Source organism: Phragmites australis, chromosome 2 (assembly GCF_958298935.1).
Source record: "Phragmites australis chromosome 2, lpPhrAust1.1, whole genome shotgun sequence".
NCBI lineage: Eukaryota > Viridiplantae > Streptophyta > Magnoliopsida > Poales > Poaceae > Phragmites > Phragmites australis.
This window is the reverse complement of record NC_084922.1, coordinates 29187875-29209559: the sequence shown is the minus strand read 5'-3', so window position 1 is coordinate 29209559 and position 21685 is coordinate 29187875. Positions and strand designations below refer to the sequence as shown.

At 43.9% G+C, this 21685-nt stretch overlaps 2 protein-coding genes across 2 annotated transcripts; both read left to right on the top strand.

Annotated features, from left to right (window-relative positions):
- Positions 1–673: 673 nt before the first annotated feature.
- Positions 674–2342, top strand: LOC133909984 (protein TOO MANY MOUTHS-like). Its single transcript, XM_062352507.1, has one exon. It carries the CDS (start codon positions 724–726, stop codon positions 2215–2217), a length of 1494 nt encoding a protein of 497 aa, XP_062208491.1. The 5' UTR covers positions 674–723; the 3' UTR covers positions 2218–2342.
- Positions 2343–18472: 16130 nt separating this feature from the next.
- LOC133907974 (probable protein ABIL1) lies at positions 18473–21167 on the top strand. Its single transcript, XM_062350119.1, has 9 exons — positions 18473–18766; positions 18964–19046; positions 19603–19753; positions 19836–19935; positions 20017–20100; positions 20184–20256; positions 20353–20405; positions 20541–20623; positions 20790–21167. The coding sequence occupies exons 1-9, from the start codon at positions 18653–18655 to the stop codon at positions 20943–20945; spliced, it is 897 nt and encodes a 298-aa protein (XP_062206103.1). The 5' UTR covers positions 18473–18652; the 3' UTR covers positions 20946–21167.
- Positions 21168–21685: the final 518 nt, after the last annotated feature.

Here is a 21685-nt window from a genome sequence, read left to right as displayed (position 1 = left end):
AACAAATGCTACCACTCTCCAAAGAATGAGCCATCTTTCCCCAATACAGTATAAATAAAAGGCACCAAGATTATTTGATATACTTTCTTAATCTTTATGTACAAGTACAAAATAACATACATTTGCAATAAGAGGGAGTAGTAATTTAGTTTCATAATGGGCTAGAAAAATGACAAAAAGGTGAATCGGAGGGAAAACAGAACTGTCGACCTGACAGCATCAAAGCAGTATGATACTACTTGAACAGCATTAACATATCACCAGCCAGACCATCATCGGTGTAGATCATAGATCCAGATCAGTTCAAGTCATGCAACTAATATACATAGAGTGACTGTTTGATCAAGAAATATTTCTTGTGTTTGTGTAGACTGACTGCTGATTGCATGGCTTAAGCGGTTAATTCAGATTGCACGACATAAACAGCTCGTGCTGTTCAGTTACAATGTCACTGAATGAAGCAATATCGGTTCGTCCCGATTTCCCGTGAAACCAATTGAATTCAGGCGAATCCTCAGGTTCATTTACTCCCTTTCTCCCCCATCCCGTGACCAACATTTACTCCCTCGGCTCTGAATTCGATGCCCACTCCGCGTCGCGTCTCTCTGCCCCTCTGACACTATAAAACCTGCGCCCTCTGCAACTCTTCCCTCCAATTCCAGCGGTCGTGACATCCCCACCAGCGCGTGCGCGTCATACCAAGCGCCAATTAAGCACGTTGTGATGGCTTCGGCGGCGCTCTCTGCACGGTCGTGGATCATGGTCGTGGTGGTGTTGGTCGGCGTCCGGCAGTCCTGCCGTGCCGAGTTCACGGTGGTGGTGCCGGACACGTCCGCGGCGGCGCTGGTGGACGCGCCGCAGACGGGGTTCTCGGACCGCGCGCGCACCGACCCGGCCGAGCAGCGCGCCGTGCAGGAGGTGATGGCGGCCACGGGCAACGGCTGGGCGTGGGGCATACCGGACGTGTGCCGGGGGCGGTGGCATGGCATCGAGTGCGTGCCCGACCGCGACGACGTCTACCACGTCGTGTCCCTCGCCTTCGGCGCGCTCTCAGATGACACGGCCTTCCCCGCATGCGACAAGGGGCGAGCCACGCTGTCCCCCGCCGTGCTCGCGCTCCCGCACCTCCGGTCGCTCTTCTTCTACCGCTGCTTCACGGCCAACCCGCAGCCCATCTCGGCATTCCTCGGCCGCCTCGGCCCTGCGTTCCGGTCGCTCGTGCTCCGCCAGAACGGCCACGTCGGCCCGATCCCGGCGGAGCTCGGGAACCTCTCGGCGCTGCGCGTGCTCGACCTCCACGGTAACCACCTCACCTCAGCCATCCCCGCCACTTTCCAGTCCCTGAGCCATCTCCAGATGCTCGACCTCAGCTACAACCGGCTCGCTGGCCAGGTGCCCCACTTCAAGTTCCAGCGCCTCAGCATCCTGGATCTCAGCCACAACGCGCTGCAGGGCCGCGTGCCGCCGAGCCTTGGGCAATGCCGGTCTCTGTTAAAGGTCGACCTCAGCCAGAACCGCCTCGCCGGCACGATCCCGAACGCGCTCGGCGATCTGTCAGACCTCATGCTGCTGGACCTCAGCCACAACGCGCTGTCCGGTCCGATACCGGTTGCGCTCAGCCGGCTGTCGTCGCTGCGGTCGCTGATCCTCAGCGACAACCGGATGCAGTTCTCGACGGTGCCCGGCGACTTCTTCTCTGGGTTCAAGGCGCTGACCACGCTGGTGCTCTCCGCCATGGGCCTGGCCGGGTCAATCCCGGAGTCCATCGGGGACCTGAGCGAGCTCCGGGTGCTGCGCCTGGACAACAACCAGTTCACCGGCGTGATACCAGCTAGCTTCCGACGGCTGGAGAGGGCGAGCGAGCTCCGCATCGACGGCAATCGGCTAGTGGGGCCGATACCGTTCGGCAAGGAGATGATGTGGAGACTGGGCAAGAAGTTGCGCGTCGGCAGCAACGAGGGGCTGTGCTACGACACCAAACAAGAAGGCCTCGAGGGCGTCGTTGCGCTTGCCGGCGTCGCGGACTGCGACAGCGTGAGGAGCCGCACAACGCAGCACTTGGTCTGGAGCAATATCACTGTAAATGGTCGCGGTGGCTCTGTGGCCAGCGTGATCACATCGGCTGCATCCGGCGGCGCTATCACCGGCGGTGCTTGTGCTGGGAATTGGCTCATGTTCGTGTCTCTGCACCTGCTTGCATGGTTTGTAGCCTTGTAGTTGTATGTGGGCCGGGTTGTGGCGATTTGCTGAACTGTAAGTTGTGGTGTAAAGAGTGCAGGACATTTTTGACGAGGAGGATTGTAAGGAGAACAAAACTCTGTTTATATTTCAAGTGACGCGAAATTAGCTTTTTTTTTTGGGAAGTGGCAGGAGTTCTGACTAAATAAATTAAGAAGGAGAAGAAACTGAATTACAAGAGTATAAGATTATAGGAGAATAATCAGTCATATCACATACATGAATGAAAAAACACAATATGGCAGTCAAATCATACGCCAAAAACAAGGGCTCCTCACTCATCTAAAAACAACGTTGATCTCCTTTACTTGATATCATCAATGGTGAATGCTACTACCTCGTCTGGCTATTTAACTGAGTTCTTGTTCTTTTCATACATTCCATATTGTGTAGATGAAGGACCTATTGGGGTCATCACAGTATGTGACCGGCGTGGCCAATGAGACTACATGCCACCAATCCTGTAGTGATTGGTTCGGCATAACCTGTATGTGAGGAGGCACTTGAAGGCAAAGAGAACCTCAGATCGGACCTGAGTGGTGAAGGGGCAATCGAGGCAAAGGTGATGGTCTGTCTCCGAACTGATTTGGCGTAGGGAACATTGTCGGTTGTGCGGCTAGCCTCTGATATCCAGACTATCTGTGGTGAGAATTTTGTTATGAATAAGGGTTCAAGCGAAGAATCTGCATTTGTTTTCAGTCTTCGCCTTCTAGATGATATTTGAATCAAAAGGTGTGAAAGATCCCTAGAATTGGACCAAATAAGCCGACTTGGCCGAGTAGGTGTCGTTCGACGTCCATGTCACTTCCTAAATCCGTAATCATGTAATTAAGCATAATTATGCTTCTTAAGTATTATACTTAACTTTGTGTAATTTTATTTTTGAACACTGGAGTACTTCGTTTTAAGTCAAATGGATGAGAGAAAGAAAATTTAGAGAGAAAATAATAGAATTCGTAGTTAAAATAAACTTCTTTCTCTAGCCGTGGACCCCACCGGAGTGGGCCAACCACTCTCTCCTCATCACTTGGGCAGTAGCCCACTCCCTCTCTACCTCCCTCCCTCTCCAACCAGCCAAAGCAAGTAGCAGTTCCCCTCTCCCTCTCTCAAGCACTCTCTTCTTCTCCCCCAAAATCCCACCTCAAGAGAAGAAATCGAGGTATGCATGTGGTACTCACGCGTTCGCTAGCTCATAAGCTTCTCATCTATCCAATTCATTTTCATTTTTCCCAAAGGATTCGAGCCATTCTTAACTCGTTTTGGTGTTCTTGGTGAAGCACAAGGAGCACCAGCGTTCTTCCTCTTCTCGAGCTTTTTCACCTTTCTCCGACGGTATCCAAGCTCGATAAACTATCTTGAATGAGTCTCCTAGGCTCTCATGGCGTAGATGCACGTTTTGGTTGGATGAATCCCAAATTTAGACTCTGGAACAACATGTTCTTTGCAGAACCCCGGAGAGTGCGGAGAATTTTTCGGAGACTCCGCGGTTTGGGGAGTCTAGATAATTATCCGAAGACTCTGCAACCTGGAGAGTCTGGAGTCCCCGGCCTCCTATACTTTTCCGACATTGTTAGATCGTGAAGTTTGTTAATTCTTCGCATGTCTTACACTTTTAGTATGTTGTTACATATTGTAGCATACATTGTTGCACTTCATTCATGCTCATCATTGCATATGTTCTTCTTTAGTGAGTGAAGAACTGATGCGTGACGCGGGCGTGGTTGAAGACGACGTCAATCTCCCCGATTTATATGAGTGTTGCACGGGTAGCATTAGATGGTCACCTGAGCAGCAAGGTAAGCATCTAAGCATATTTCTCCTATTCATATGTGTCTAATGTGATAAATATGCTTTATATACGTTATGCATGTATTCGAGTCGAAGTCGGATTTATGATGGATATAACCTATGTTGATGCACTAATTCTCCTATCATGAATAATTGTTGATTTGTATCTTTGTAGCCTAAGTTTAATATGATGTTGTCTAACTTAAAATGTTATTCGTGATGCTTAGAAAGTGCTTAGGTCCTTGGTAGAAGTCGAGCGGTGAAATATTTCATCGTTTGTGAGCACGGGCTTTAATTACTTGCACAAGATCACAATGATGGGTTGATGGTGTTGATTGGATGAGTGGTGAGATGTGGGTGGTGTTAGGGGTGTTTCTCCTACTCGGATGTGGAGTTCCCTTGGGTAGGTCAGGAGAGTAACTCGGACACCATAGATCGCTTTCGTCGCTTAAGCATCGATCGTTGTTGCAGTTAGCTCTAGCACTTAACATACTTACCACATACATCTAACCGAGATTTGGGAGTTCTCGGGCCATCTAGTCATGATTTCAAATACCTCTAAGTACTCATGTGAGTCCCCAAGCTGGTATTTCATCCGAGTAGGAATTCCGAGTCATCAAAAAAATATCATTCCAACCATTTGAAAAGATGGGGGAGAAAAGACTCATCGCTAACCAGATTTGAAATTTGAACCGTTGCAACGGAGATTTTGCATAGTGGTGAAAAGAATCTTTCTCTGGCAAAGAATCATGATGACATTTGGAAACTATGCACGCGTGACGAGGTACTATGTCCGGTTTCTCTGGGATACTATTCCAACTGCTCTCGTATGTGTCGAAAGAGATTCCAAGCATTGAATGCGATGAGATATTAGCATAGGAAATCGTGGCCCCAATTTGTACTTGGAACCGTTACCATGCTAGTTGAAGAACTATTCAGAGCCTCACTGCCCTTGTATAAAAGGAAACCGAGGCAATCATACGACGTTTACTTCCTCCATCATCATTTTCCTCAAGCCATATTGTCTCCCGCCTCCTACTTTGCACATGCAACCACCACCAAAACCCTAGCCTCGTCGTTTGCATCCTCCGAGCATCATGGGCTGTAAGAAGATTGACAGGCCAGAGAGTTCCACCGCTGGCACCTCCAAGGCCATGATTCCATTATGGGCGGCATCAGATGTTTCAGAAGAGGTCCTAGTCTAGTCAGAGCATGACAAGATCATTCCTTCATGCACCTTGATTGCCTGAGCACCGGCGGAGAGATCCCCAGCTTAGACACTACCTAGGTTGTCGCATTTCTTGACTTCTTCCATTGCGGCTTTTGTTTCCCCCCTTCCAGCTTCTTCCTCTCTGAGCTCAGCTTTTACACCATCGAGCTCATCCATCTCATCCCCAACATTATCATCATGCTCGGCGTCTTCACACACCTGTTGGCAGTCGTCTTAGCCGAAAGAAATCTTGATGTTTGACCCAATGGCCTGACGACTCTTGGGGATCACTACTAGGATTTCTTGGGCCACCATTTTGTAGTGTCGTTTGGACTCATAGGACGTGGAGCCACCGAACATGTGGTCGACAGTTCTATCTCCCTCCTAGTAGGACATCGGGTCCGAGTCATCGTTGCTGCTGCAGCTAGTGTCCCTGCTCTGGGTCATGACTTGGGTCTTCTTCTTCTTAGCCTTGTCTACCTCAACCTTGACTAGTTTTAGGTAGATGCAGTGTTGGAAGAGGCTGTGGTCGTCGGTCTGGTGGAAGTTGTACTAGGGCTTGTTGGAGCGTTCGTTCATGCCTGGCTGAAAGCCATTGCTCCGAGATGCTTGTTAGAAAGATCTTCCTAAATTTTGTCAGTTTTAGTTTTCTTGCCCTTACCTCCTTTAAAGTTCTTCTTATGCTTGCTCTTTGCTAAGTCATCCTTTAGTCTGGGTTGGGGGCGTTTGATGCTATAATTCCTTTCCTTGATTAATAGGAGCACCACTTCGGCATTAGCTTTTTTGTCTATGATCTTCATGATTTTCTTGACCATCTCAGGCTACTTCTTGGTGACGTCCTGAACGCATCAACGACTCTTGACCCCTTGGGTAAATGCTCGGACGACGTCATAATCGTCTATCTTCATGATGGTATTCTAGGTATTGCTGAAGTGTGAGATGAACTCGTGCAATGTTTCCTTCTACATTTGTATTACACTAAAAAAGTTGTTCTTTTTATTTGAGCGAATGTACGTGCCATGGAAGTTTTCTCGGAACAAGTCACAAAGCTGCTCCCACGAGTAGATCATCTCTAGCATTAGATTGGTTCGCCAAGTCCTGGTCGACCCCTCAAGGGTTGTGGGGAGGTAGTTAGCCATCATCTTTTCATCCTCGCCAGCTGCTTGGATGCATGTAGTGTAGATCTGGAGAAACACAACAGGGTTGGCGATCCTGTTGTACTTCTCGATCGACCTGGTCGGAATCGAGCTAGCCAATTAACCCTCTGTAGATCTTGGGAGAAAACCTAGCACCCATTGATGGCACTCTAATCAATCCGGGTAGTCATAGGAGCTCTACCTATTAGGGTCGGAGATCAGTCATGACTTCTGCTCGAGCAACATCAAAATGACCTCTGGTTTGGTCATTGAGGAGAAGTTGACTGCTCCTCGGGGGTCCTCAAGCGTCTTCGCTATTTAATGACTTCACATAGATCATTAATGGGATGGTTCCTGATCTGCGAGATCTTCTGGTGGTTATGATTTTTTTATCGATTATCTTCCCAGACTATCTTATTCCTAGGGTTGCGTCTCTCTGGATCTAAATCATCGTGAGAAGGATCAGCGCGAGACTTCACCTGGTTAGAGCTATTCACATCTATTGCTTGATGAGAATTCTCAGCCTGAAACATAGCTTCTTTGGTCATGTTGGTCATCAAGTTGATTTAATCCTTGCCGTCAGGGGTAGTCAGATATGTAGTAAGGGGTTGTCGTAGGGTCTCTTGTAGAAGGAGGAGGCTCTAAGCCACCGCAGATATGAAGCGATGAGTTCCCAGATGATGGTCAGGAGACACGAGGTCCTGGATCCTGCTGGGATTTTGGACTGGAGTAGTTGTCATCAAAAGAGTCTAGTTGTTGTTTCTTGCATCCAGGTCAGTGGGGTCCTGAGTGTTTGCGGGATCATCATCATGATTGGAAGGAGTGGCGCCCGTGTCTCCGATGATGAAGACTTCTCAGGGGTAATCTTAAGTAGAGGATGAGTCCAGATCCATCATGGATTTATCATCGGGTGAGACCTTCGGGTAGGTACTTCAATAATCCATATTGTCAGAGGCCACAAGGGAAGATCCTGACTTGCGAATTACGTCACTTGCACGATCTTCTTGGTCATCAGGTGATTCAATCCTGGTGCCATATTCTCTAGCACATTGATCCATAAAATGACTTACCTCATCGCTGGAGTCATCGCCAGTAAGGTAGCCATCAAGGTCCACCCAGTCGACCACCGGTTCCTTGTTGATTAAGAGGTTAAAGTTGTTGTAGAACCCCTCATCCAAGAAGCCAGTTCTCGGTGCATACTTGGATTGAGCTAGAGACATGTTGTGTGTCGATGATTTAGCACCTTTGGTCATTATCCCCATGGACAACACAAGCTATCGATGATTTATGAATTGTTGATATTATGAATAGGTGAAGGATGTAGGGGATCACACATCACATAGAGAGATTTATACAGGTTTAGGTCTTCCGAAGGATAATTTCCCTACGTCCTATGGTTTGGTATTTATCGTCGAGATAGTATTACAAGAGGGGTTTTAGCTAGCCTAGATGGATCTAAACCTAGTCAAGAGTTCATTGCTTGTAGTCTCGGTGAGATATTGATGTAGATCGCAATTACAGAAGGGTCGAAGGCTTGAGGCTCTTGTAAGCTTAGGGCTTGTTTGTTGGACTTCAATGAACTTTTCCCCCGCATGATCCCCTGTCTCTGTATGGGGGTTATCGTGTGGCTTCTAGACTCCTTCCTGAGTAGGACTCTAATATCCTTAGAGATAAACTCCCATATATGTTAGATACCCTGTTACCTGCGGGCAGTTTCCTTACGTCTAGGGAATCCTTTCCTGGGCACAGACGTATACTCCGAGAATACAGAAAACTCTAGGGGATCTAGATACATATATGATACTAATATGATAGTTTTATACTACTATCGGATGATGAACTCCGCAAGCGGGGATCCTAAGGGGCTCCCTTTGAGATTCGGCCGGGTGGATGATTCTGAATCTACCTCGTACGTGGATTTAATGCGAATATGTGAGATGTAGGCGGGATGGATTATCGTCTACTAGTGGGAGTAAATGCTCAAGGGATTTTAGACAGGTTCGGGCCGCATGGAGCGTAATATCCTACTCCTTGTGTATGTTATTAATGCTCTGGGAATGCCTCTCTCTGGATGTCTTGTGTTACAAGGTTTTTTGTCTAAGTCTAGAGCTTTGGTCTTGCTTCGAGCTTGGTGAACCTCTGCTCCGCTTCTCAAACTTGTGTGCTGTGCTCGCCCGAAACTTGTTTGACATGTTCTTCTCTGAAGTGCACCCCCCTTTTATCCCGTCGGGGGAGGCTTGGAGTATCCAGAAAGGAGGGCACGAGTTCCCATGAGCCATAAATGGAAAGCAATCATCATGGGGCTGCAGTTTGATATTATAGGGGGTTGAAAATGCGCCCTCGTTCGGTCCTGTCGCCCATCACGCCAACTTTAGCAGGTGCAGTGGGGGGCCCACCGGGCAACCGCCGAACAACCCCGCATGCCCGCTCGGTCAGAGCAGGTCTGACACAGCAAGCGGCAGGCGATATGCCTCGTGCCCAGCAATGATATCTCCGAGCCGTTCCCCTTATGGGCCTCGCAGGGTGACGTGTGATGGGACCCGTCGCATTAAATGTCCCCACGCATTCCTGCCAGGCGGTGGCAAGGACTGATGTACTCAGTACGACAGGCGTGGGGGGAGTGGTTGGAAGTGACAGGCCATGCTTCCTCTTAAATGCAGTATCGGGCCTCTCACCAATTGACACCTCACCGCTGATCCCTTGTGGGATCCACCGGCAAGGGGCTTCTCAGGTCCTTGGGGAACTACAGGTGCTCGGGGACTACTGTTCATCTCCCCGAGCGCCCTCTCCCAGATATATCTCTTCTCGATCCTCGGGGGACTCCGGGTACTCGGGGACCACTGTTCATGGCCCCAAGCACCCCTCCCGAAACTGGCTCTTATCGGGTCCTCAGGGAACTCCGGGTACTCGGGGACCACTATTCATGGCCCCGAGCACCTCTCCTGGAACTGGGTCTTCTCGGGTCTTTGGGGAACTACGGGTACTCGGGGACCACTGTTCATGGCCCAGAGCACCCCTCCCGGAACTGGGTCTTCACGGGCCTCAGGGAGATGGTCCCCGAGGGAAGGTGCCACGTGGCATTCTGCTGTCCTGGCCTTGGGATTCGGGGGCCCCTGGTTCCCATGTCACCGACAACTACCTATCGTTAGAGTTGATGATGAAATTGAGAAATTTGAGTACAACTTGTTCAATGCCAACCCTGATTCAAATTTACCACATCCTCATTGTCTATTTCTAGTACTTAATTTGTATCTTTAATTGTTCCCATTAACATGGATGAACCAAATCTTATATAAGGCCATGTTTGATTCCAAGGAATTTCAGTAGAAATGTGTAGGATGCAAATATGCAGGAACTTGTACTTTAATAATGTTTGAGCGACAAGAATGGGTGTAGGAAACACATGTAATTGAGTGAAGATCAACCAAACAACTGTATTGAAAGTTTTTATGTGTTTTTTCAATGCCCTATATACAGATGCATTCCTTTTGTATTCTTCTATTTTTTTACTTATTTCTTTGTTTTGGATGTTTGTGTGTGTTTTGTGCTCGTCGGCCGTTCCAAACTCTCTATTTGTGTTCATTTCACTGAAATTTGCGAATGTGCCACTCGTGGAATTCATGGATTTGTGTCACTCTATAGCTACATTTTAAGTACGACTCTCAATGGCACACACACAAATTTCCCCCATTTTATAATCATGATTCACAAACAAGGCTTTGGTGATAATTTTGTTCCTTTACTATACTACAAAGTTTTGCTTTGTTCTTGTTTTACTGTTAGCATGAAACACCAGTGGCATATCAATTATGATATACTTATTTTAGAATAAATCACATATCTGGTCCTTAAATTTCAAGGCTGAGATCTTGATCATGAAATTTGTAAAAGTGGTTTATAAAGTGGCTTTGCTTAGCATTAGATGGCTTGGTGGTAACCATTTGGGAACCAAGTCAAACTCCCATATTGCTGCTTTTTCATTGTGCTTGCAAGTCTACCGCATTCGTTAAGCTAGCTTCACAACTGAACCATGTCTCGACTGCAACTCTAAACACAATATTCGTGTAACCATGTAACAAACATCATGAACATGTAAGTAATTAGAAACATATTAGCATAACTGAACAGAACCACCTCAACCACACTAATCCACAATCGTGACTCTACGACCGATGTGGATGGACAAAAACAAGCTCATGGTCGAGAGCGCGGTAATTCAAATTGATTTTACATCCTATAGGGGGATACTCCTTTACCCACACGCCCCGGGTCCATCCTTTTGGCCCCCGAGACAACCTTTCTCATACCCGGAACTACCCACTGGCACATGCCCTATGATACTGGGGTTACCGCAAGTGTGTTTCGGACACTTCTGGTTCCCCACCACCTTGTTTCTCCTTATTCTTTTTCATATGTGTCATAGGGCCGCAAAGCAAGTGTCAGCATGACGTATGGTACTAGGCTTACCTTACCATTAGATCAACATGTTCTGAGTACGGGAAGTGATAAAGCCAATGGCACTGACAGACGGTGCTTAGCCGATGCAAGCAGTCTATCGCATCCGAGTTCCTTTCCTGACCTACCCTAGCACTGCCCACATCTCACCTCATCCTGTCGAGACCAGTCCAACAAAAAAACCAATCTCATCTATGTTCTAAGCCCAGAAATCAATCCCAGCACATAGTGACTTCATTAATAATAATCATTACAATATCCGTACATTAATTGACAAATCATCTTACAAAAGACCTCCAAAGGTCGAAGAACCAAATAAACTTTGTAGCGGATCCTAAGTGTTGTCTTTATCTTTACCAATAACTCCACAGGGAAAATTGATGTAGAACACCTCCCTAGAATACATCCTCCATGAAGTCTTCCAATTCTTATCCAACTGAGTGTTTGGTGATAGCAAGTGTGAGCATATATCATACACAACAAGTTGTAAAGGAATATTATGCAAATGAAGGCTTTAACAAGGATAAGGATAAATGGCTCTTTCGCATAAAACAATATTTAAGTAAAAACATTTGAAAAGCAATAGCAATTAAATGAATAGCAAACCACCTCAAGATTCTATCCATCTTGATCTAACCAATTGACCACCTTAGCCAAAGTTCTAACCACCAAGGTTGAACAGCAAACACCACAACCATGGCTCCCACCGCCAAAGTTGAACTACAGACAAACTACCTTAGTCGTGATTCCCACCATCATGATTGACCTACACCTCAACTAGGGTTCCCACCACCATAATTGACCACACTAACAAAATCATCAAGTTATAATCATGTTAGGTTTTCTATACCACTCATGACCATGAGGGCGGCTGAATATTCAGTTTTTAACTCTGCAGAGATTGTACATTACCTACAAGTCGTGATTTCATCACCCACAAGCAGGTGACTAAGTCTCCATTGTGCATGTGCTGATCAGGCACACTGCACACTACCTAAGGTGTGTGGCCAGGAGATCACTACAAAGCCTTTACAATACCCCCTTTCAGCATATGTCTACCTGCTAAGGTTTCACTATCGCGTGATTCCACCTCAACAATGGAAGCCCTCTCTTGAGCCTTTCAGATCCCAATACATTGTCCATTCATCGCTCTTCCGCCAGGTCTACATTATGCTGAGAGTAAGCAAATTACTTGGTCAAGCCTGTCCCATATCATGTTTGTGGTTGTACTGTAAACACAGAAAGGTCACCCTATAAACCAGTCTTTAGATTTGAGCAAGACTACCACTTTTCCAACCATACATCTCATCACACCACCTGCTCAAATCCATATACCATGTTGCTACAAAAATTATTTCATCATATTTTATCATTGTTGCATATGATCATTATCAAGTTCGTGAAATAATTATCATGATTACCATCCCGAAGCAAGGCTAAGCGTCATCTACCCTTCTATAACCCAAAATCATACTAAGACGATAAAGATGATAATGAAAAACTAGAGTAAAGCCTAACTCTAGATATTCTCAATATATTATTAGCACGCATGTTTGTAAAACAAAACATTTGTAAAACTGAGATAAATATGATCAAGAACACAACTTGTCTTCACTCGACTCAGTTAGGTCTTCAGTGAAGTATTGGTCTTGAAGTCCTTCTAGCTCTTTCGGAATGTTGTCGTCTACTTGCAAAAATAAGCGAAAAGGCAACACATAAACACCAAGATCCAAAAAGAACCAAATGTCACATGACTAACATCATCACATACAAGATCACGTTTTTTCGGACAATCCGACGAAAGAACAGGTCAAAATAGAGCTACAGTTATCAAGTTATAATTTTCAAATGATTAAAACATAACTAAAAAGATTAACTATATGTTGCTAAGAATTTTCTATAATTTATTAGCATTTAATTTAATTATTAATCCATATAAAATAGTAAACATAATTAAATAGCATTATAGAAACATTATTAAACAGTACTAAAACTATTTCAGATTTTATACTATTTGTGGAATTATTTTTATCCTAGAAAACATTATTTAAACTATAGGAAGGAAACATTCAGCAGAATTATCAAACATTTATTTGAGTTATATAACATTAAAAAAATACTATAAACATTATGAAAACTATTTTTATATGTTTACCTAATTTTAGATGCACCCAAGTCAAAATAAAAATTCAGTTGTTTCTATCCCATTTTCATCATACATGCACCCCCTATGACCCAAAATCATGCACCCACAGGCCCAACTGTCCAGCATGACAAGCCCAGTAGCCAGCTAACATGCCAAGCCTATGAAGTGGTGCACCCCCCTTTATTTTCCTCTAGCTTCGCCACTGACCTGACGTGTGGGGCTCAATCAGCTAATAGGTTGGGACGCGGCCTAGAGAAAAAAGAAGAGAGGAGAGGGAGAGATGGGCTGGACTGTATCGGCCTAGGGCAACTTTTCTATTTTTCTTGTCTATTTTTCTCATGTATATGCACATGTATATAAATACTTATACAACATATATACTATATATATATATACTTATATTAGCTCACATGATCAATCAATCAACGATCATCAAGCAATCAAATATATATACATACATATATATATATATATATATCTATAAATATTCTTTTATAAGAAAATATCCCTCAATGTATATATGTATTTATACATATAACACACATACTCACATATATGTGTATATGCATAATGATACACATAAACACTTAAGAATTTTGTTTAGTTTTTAAAAAACTCTTATATCTTCTTTGAAAAAGTTTTAATTTTTTTTTATTTTAAGAATTTAGGTTGTTACATACCTCACACTCCAACATCCTGGCATCTTAGCCGTATCCTTTGTGAACAAGTAAGCCGTAAGCTCGTGAATGGGGGTTGAACCACCACTTGACTTCTACCGAAAGATCTATGCATTTCTAAGCATTTCAAGCGACTCTTAAGTTAGACACCAACAATATTATCAAAGCTACAAGGATACATGTTACTAGCATAAAGGGAAAGATAATGCATCAACATAGGTTCTACCCATATCAATCTGACACTCGACTCATTCCCATACAAACATATATAAAGTATAGTTTATCACAATAGACACATTGATCCAAAGTACTGGGAAGAGTATGCTTAGATGCTTGCTTTACTGCTCTGATGACCGCCTAATGCTAAATACATAACACTCGCAGAATTCTGGTAGATTGGCGTCACATTCCCCCACGCTCATGTCACACTCCGGTTCTTCATTCACTAAAGAATAAAGCATGCAATGATGAGCATGAATGAGGTACAACAATATATGGTACAATATGCATAACAACATGCTAAGAGTGCAAGATATGTGAAAGAATAACAAACTTTGTGATCTAAACAACTCCAGAAAACTAATAGGAGGCTGAAGATTCCAGGTTGAACTCAGAACGTCCAGGTTCTGAAACCTCTGGGGTGTACTCCGGACATGGGTTCTCAGTTAGCCATTTTTGGATTAACTCGGAAGTTCTGGGTTGAGTTCGAAACCTCCGAGTTAGGCCAGAATATCCGGTGAGACTTCAAGCGAGGGCGCTCGATTAAAAGCACCGCAAACTACCCGGACCCTCCGGGATTAACCCAGAATATCCGGGTTGGGCAGACTTGAACTTCTTGATGACTTTCCTCGGTCGATTTGATTCGCATGTTAAATCTATCCTACATAGACAGACATACAACTATATAAAGGTTTCTAGACCCAAAATGCACCCTAAACCCTAACGATTTCCTGCTACAAAACAACAGGGGTTTTCCTGGGCTACCCGAAACTTTTGGGTTTAACCCAGACTATTCGGGTTGCTGCAGAGAGGACTTTTTGGGGGGGAAAATGGTCAATTTCATTTGCGAGCTTCCTCGATCCAAGGAGAAAAGGTTTTGCACTAGTTCATAGGGTATAGACCTCACTCACTAACTAGCAACTCAATTTCCTAGCTCAAAACTTATCCAAAATCCTCAAATTCATTCCAAAGATCAAGAACATGAGGTGCTTCACAACTTTAAAAAAAGAAGCTCCAAACTCAGATTTCAACCAACCAAACCACGTATTCTTGCAATGGAAGCCTAGTATACTCACCCAAGATGCTTAGTCGAGGTTGGTGACCGTCAGTGGAAGGTGAAAAAGCTCGGGAAGAGGAAGAACTCCGGTACTCCTCGTGCTTCAACCAAGAACACCAAAAGACATCAAAACCGGCTCAAATCCTTTGGGAAAATGAAAATGAATTGGATGGATGAGGAGCTTAGGAGCTAAGGAACGTGTGAGTACCACATACATACCTCAATTTGGCTTCTAGAAGACGGATTTCAGGGGGAGAGAGAGAGAGAGAGAGAGAGAGAGAGAGAGAGAGAGAGAGAGAGAGAGCTTGAGGGGAGGGAGAGGGGAGCTGCTCCCTTGCCTTGGCCGGTTGAAGAGAGCGTGGGGGTGAGGGAGAGAGAGGGAGCAGGTCAAAGATATAGGCCTTGGATGGGATGATGCTAAAGGTACGGTTTATGCAAGCGATAATTATTGGAAAAAAGTCACCAAGGTAACAAATATGTGCTGCTAAATATGTATTGAAGAAACATGTGCATTGTATGTATTATTGATACTAAAGATTTCTTGTCTTCTTTTCAAGGACATTCAGAATAGAAGAAGCTGCAACATGGTCCACCGGAGTGTGAAAAATTGATGAACGAAATGTTCGGCATTGTTGCTATTGATGGTTCTTCTTCTACTATACTTGGTGAGGTTGTTGGAGAAGGTATTGGAGGGGCTGCTAGAGAAGGGATTGGTAACACGCATGCAGGACATGGCTCACTAGAGAGCAATTCAAATGTTAGCAATCCATTGAAGCGAGGTATAAGTAGCACTTCTATTAGTCCACAAAAGGTAGCAAAGAACCTCATGGTTAAGATAACGAAGGGCATTCATACCACTTTGAAGAACAACTATGCTATTGCCAACAAGGTGATGCAAGGTGAATTTAGGTATAATCCCATTAAAGAAGTGATGGACTTGGCTGTGGAGTGCAGGGTAGAAGAAGGAAGTGTGGAGCATTTTATGGCTACCAACTATTTGTGAAACCTTGACACCGTGATATGTTCAAAACCTTCACCATCAAGGAAGGAAGGCTCGGTTGGTTGAAGAGGTTGTATACAAAGAAAGACTTGATGTAGAAGTCTACTAGTAGCTTGGGTTTGATAATATTTGGTTTACCTAAACTTATCTACTTTGTGTTGGATATGTAATATTTTGCTTGACCTTTGTGCGATAATATTTGGTTTGCATGAACTTATCTACTTTGTGTTGGCTATGTAATATTTTGCTTGAACCTTTGTATGACAATATTTGTTCCAATGTATGTAGATGGACTTGTATGCAAGTGATGATGATGAGGATGAAACATTTGTGGTTCAACGCAATCAACTTGATATGATGCAACAATATGGAGCAATGACATGCACATTTGGTATGTACTATATTGAAACTTATTTGAACAAGTCAAAGAGAATTGAACCTATTCTCTCGGGTCATGATTGGGTTATGAAAACACTTAATATTCTAAAAGATTGCTATGACATGTTTAGAATGAGTAGACCACTTTTTGATAGGTTGCATAACTTGTTGGTGGCATCTTATGGTTTGAAGTCAAGTAGCAAGATGAGCTCCTTTAAAGCTTTAAGCATGTTTTTATGAACTGTTGTGGCTCCTCGGTCATTTACTCAAGTGAAGAATCAATTTATAAGGTCAAAAGAAACAATTAGTAAGAAATTCAATGAAGTGTTGGAAAGTGTCTACCTCCACTCAGTAGATATTGTCAAACCTAGAGATCCAAACTTTACGACAATCCATCCAAGTATGCTAGGTTCTCGTTTTACGCCTCATTTCAATAAGTACATAGGTGTAATGGATGGTACTCATATACCGGTTGTTGTGTCTTCAGCAAAGGTGGTTCAACATGTGGGTTAGTATGGATGTTCTACTCAAAATGTGTTGGCGATATGTGACTTTGACATGAGGTTCACTTTTGTTGTGATGAGATGGCTGGGTTCGGTACATGACATGAGGGTGTTCAATGATGCTTTATGCAAATATGCTGCTCAGTTTTCACATCCTTTACATGGTATAGTAACATTTTGTCTGGTTATCATCTCACTAGATTCAATAATGAAGATATGTCTCACGGTGTATTTTGATGTTTGTAGAAAAAATTTACCTTGTTGACTCGGGTTATCCAAACTGACTAGTTTTCTAGCTCCATACAAAGGGACCAAGTACCATTTACCGGAGTTTCAAAATAGCTCGCGTCCTAGTGGCAAGAAGGAGGTATTAGACCACTTGCATTCATCTCTTCGTAATGTAATTGATCGCTGATTTGGTGTTTTGAAGATGAAGTGGGGAAGTTGGACTTACCAAGTTATCCTATACGCAAGAAAACTAAAATAATACATGCATACATGACTTTTCATAACTTCATTCGAAGTAATGCTTTGGGTGATGAAGAGTTTAACCGGTGTGATCGAGATGGAAACTACATATTAATGCCTTCATTTTAAGGGAGTGTAAGTCAATTGGGAGATAAAGAGGGAGACATGAATGCCTTCGGGATAATATTGCTAATGTTTTATTTATTAGGAGAGAGTAATTTGTTTGTGAGTATATTTGTATGAACAAAAGCTCGGGATGCATGAATGATTTATCTTTTGACACTTATTTATTTATTTTTGTATTTTACAAATGTTATGCAAGACCGATTGAATATTAAACGTGTCACAAAAGATATACAAATCACTCAAAATAGTTAAAAATATTGCAAATTTTTACCATCTAAAAATAGCAATCTAAACTCCAATAATCCAGGTTGCTAAATACTTACTTCGATTGCAAATGTAGGTCGTTTTAGACTAATGCACAAGGATTAAGAAAGTAGATTGAATGACCTTGTTGCCCCTTGTTTATTCTGCATTGGAAAAGATAACGCATTCATTTGTGAGAGTGATAGTATTTATTAAATAAGGGTAAAAAAGGAACAAAAGAGAAAAAAATGCATAGAAGTTTGAGAATAAATTATATTTAAAAAATAGTTGAGAAGACTAAAACGATCTATATTTGTAACCAGAGGAGTAACTCATAGCTTATTTCTCTCAAACTTATCACAATCTAATTTATTATAATTTATCATCTATAAACTAATTATTATAATTCTAAGCTAAAATAAATAGAGCATAAATCTCATATTTGTTCCTTATATATGAATACGTGCCCGTCATGATATGTGTAAATACGTCTACGAATGATACCGGTGTTTAAAAAAATCTGAAATCTTTCTAAACAGTGATCATGACAGAAGGACGCCCGAACGAACGAACGAAATCGTCCTGGTGACGAGACACGGGAGCTTCACGGCTGCAAGAATCAAGATCCACCTGCCGAGGCACGCAATCGACGAGAGACTAGGCGGTAGCAGACAGGGTGAGCGACCTTCCAATCGATTCCCTAATCCATCGCTACCCGCCAATCAAACCTTGCCGCCACTCGTCAGTCGTCAGTCGTCACCCCACTGACTCAACCTAAAGTTACACCCGCAACCACCACCCCGTCGCCATCCGCGCCGACCCCACTACCCGCCTCCACTCCCGCTCCCACGCGGCCAGGAGCACTACCAGAATAGGCCGCTCGCTGTACCTGCACCGGGCAAGCGAAGCGAGCGAGAGGCATCGCTGCTTGTTCCTTGCTTCCTCCTCACGTGCCTTGGCCTCTCCGCTTCCCCCGCCCCGTTCCCCACCGAGCAAGAAGGGGAGGCGATGCAGCAGGAGCCGGGACGGGCTGGGGCTGATCCCGCCGGGGCGGGCCCTGCGCCCACCACCGTCGACGAGGCGTCCATGGAGCGCAGCAAGAGTTTCGTCAAGGCGCTCCAGGTTAGCCGCCCCCCGCCCGGATCCGGCCGGGAGATCCTGCCACTCGATCTTCTCTGCTTCCTTTTCCTTTCGCCTGAACTGGTGTGCAAGGATCCGGGTTTCCCGGGAGCCGTTGGCTCGTGATTGCTGGCCAAGTGAGCTTGCTGTCCTCGGTTCATGGTTGGGTTGGTACTGACGATCGCTGCTCGTGCGTGCAGGAGCTCAAGAACTTGCGGCCGCAACTCTACTCGGCCTCGGAGTACTGCGAGAAGTCGTACCTCCACAGCGAGCAGAAGCAAGTGTGCGTGAGACTCTTCTTGTCTCTTCCTCCTGGGAATTCCCTGCAATCAAGTATTTGGGTAACAAAAATTCATGCGTCTAGCAGCCATTGGTTACATGTTGTCCTGAACGTTCTAGCTAGGTACTCTAGTTTGTTCTCATTTGGGCGTTAGTACACGTCTACGAACAGTAGGTTTTAATGAAGCATATGCAAAGTGCATCAATTGATTTTGGGAAAAAATTGTCAGTTGTGGAGATTAAATGTTCAGACTTCAGCCCTCACTATAAAGAAAGTTTGTCTTGAGCTGACAGGGTTGTGCAGAAGAAAAATTTTGGGGTTTCTTAGCGAGAGTCGTTAGGAGGTTCTAAAATCTGCACTGCGCCTACTGCCACATACTCCGTGGAGTTGCAGTGTAATGGATGCGTGCATCTGAGTATCTGACTGCGCAGCAAAAGTGACTCCATAGTACTGGAGAACAAAAGGGCACTGAACTTTCTGCAAAATAATGATTGTGCAGGAGTGGAACACATCCACTTAGGAATCGTCTCATCCATTTTCTCGTACTTCTTGGTATCAGGGTGCTGGACAACTTGAAAGATTATGCTGTCAGGGCCATGGTCAATGCTGTCGACCACCTCGGCACAGTCGCCTACAAATTGACAGACCTGTATGAACAGCAGGTTTCAGAAGTCTCAACCCTCGAGTTGAAAGTAGCATGCTTGAACCAGGTACTACTGCTGTCTGAACACAGGAATTTGTACCTATATAGCAACATGGGTTAAGCTGACATTCTTGTTGTTCAATGTTTAGCAAGTCCTCACCTGCCAAACTTACACGGATAAAGAAGGCCTTAGGCAACAGCAGATGACAGGGGCTGCCAGAAGACACCACAAACATTACATCATACCATGTAGGGATTTGTAGAATGAATATGCAATTCTCGGTCAAGGAGATGATAAACACCTAATTTTTTAACTTCTCTGTGAGCTAGATGCTGGAAATAAAAGAATGCAGGCTTTTTCTGAGATGCAATTCGACGCTGATTTTGACTCAACACCTAGACCTTATTCTTCCGGTGCAGCTTCTTGCCTCTGTGAAACATTGGTAATTTTGGTATTAAGTACTTGGTGTACTAAAACAGAACGTTTTCCTCTTCAGCGAAGACCCTTCAGTGGCATTTGGTTTCAGAGAAGAACTCCAAAACCAATAGACCACATCAGCCTGAATTCACGTAAGACAGCCATGTCTATGTTTCAGTTTTGCTACATGGGAATTTGTTCCGCTATACTTCTTCCAGTGTAACACTGCCGCCATCTGCTTTTTGCAGCCTAGGAGAAACAAAAGCTACTAAGCCTTCATCAAGTGGTTTTCGCCTTCTCGGTATTGAATTGCTTTGGTTGGCTTTAAGTTTATCTTCATTTGGCAGATTTTTGCATAGCCTATATGTAGACGGCAAATACTTAATCTGAAACTTTTGCTCAAAAAATTTTTACTCTGAAACTGCTTATGTTTCAGGTAAGGAATCACCTGCATATCCCTTGCCAAAGCATCTGCAGTCCAACATGACCAGCTCGGATATTGTTAATGTTGGAATGAAGGTAAACCACAATATCGTGGAAACTTGTGCTTAATATTAAAGGCCAAATTTTATTTCTGCCATAAAACCTGCAGATAGTCACCACATCCTTTAGGTCTTTTAACCATCTGAGGAAAGTTTATGTTCTTTCATATTTATACATTGAAATGCCTGATTTGCATTTTCAGGATCAGCTCGCTACCAGGCATTTGTCATCATTTAGTTCTTTTGACAACCCTAGAGGACGTCAAATTCAGAAGGCTCCACTCAGCACAAAAAGTATGCTAGCTGCTTTCTTTGTCAAGCACAGATCGGGAAAGATGAAAAATGTCTCTGTTCGTTGATCGACTGCAAGCCTGCAGTTTGCTCCAGACATATCATTGTCAAAGTGTTAAGTACATGGAACAAACTCTGTATACATGTACATTTTATTTGTATCTTGTATATTTGTAGCCTAGAGATAAACCTTTTCTGATTCTGATACCCTTTTCATATGAGTCTAATATCATCTTGCTGATGACCTAAATGTAATGATTTATACAGATATACAATAATAATTTTTTACATACCCTTGTTTCATTTCACTGGCCAGATGTTCCCAGTGGAAACGGGATGTACAAGGAGTATTCTTTTCTCTTTGTTGTGTGTGTGAAAAATACAGCGTGGATAGCCCATCTAATTAATTAAATTTCAGTATGTGAACGCTCTGAAGTTGGCTCAAGTGTAAAATGCATAAATTTTATACTTGGTAGTGGAGAATGTATAATGTTTCATGAAGTTAACAAACCACTGTGAAATTTCTGATAGTGCTATCCCCATTTTCTAATTAAATGATGTTTTGATTGTACGTATTTTGCTATATGAACTTCTGTACATTTATATTTTGAATATGTGACAAGCAAAACCTAGAGGTTAAAGAGGTGCGTGAACCACAGAAGTGATGTGAATATAATAGTAGCCTTGCTTTGTCAAACTTGCCTGGACTTTTCCGAGGAAACTTGGTCGTGAACCAAAGACCCACAGACCGATTGCAAAATTTTCCCAAGATGTGAGCATTCAATTTATTTATTTATTTATTGCATTG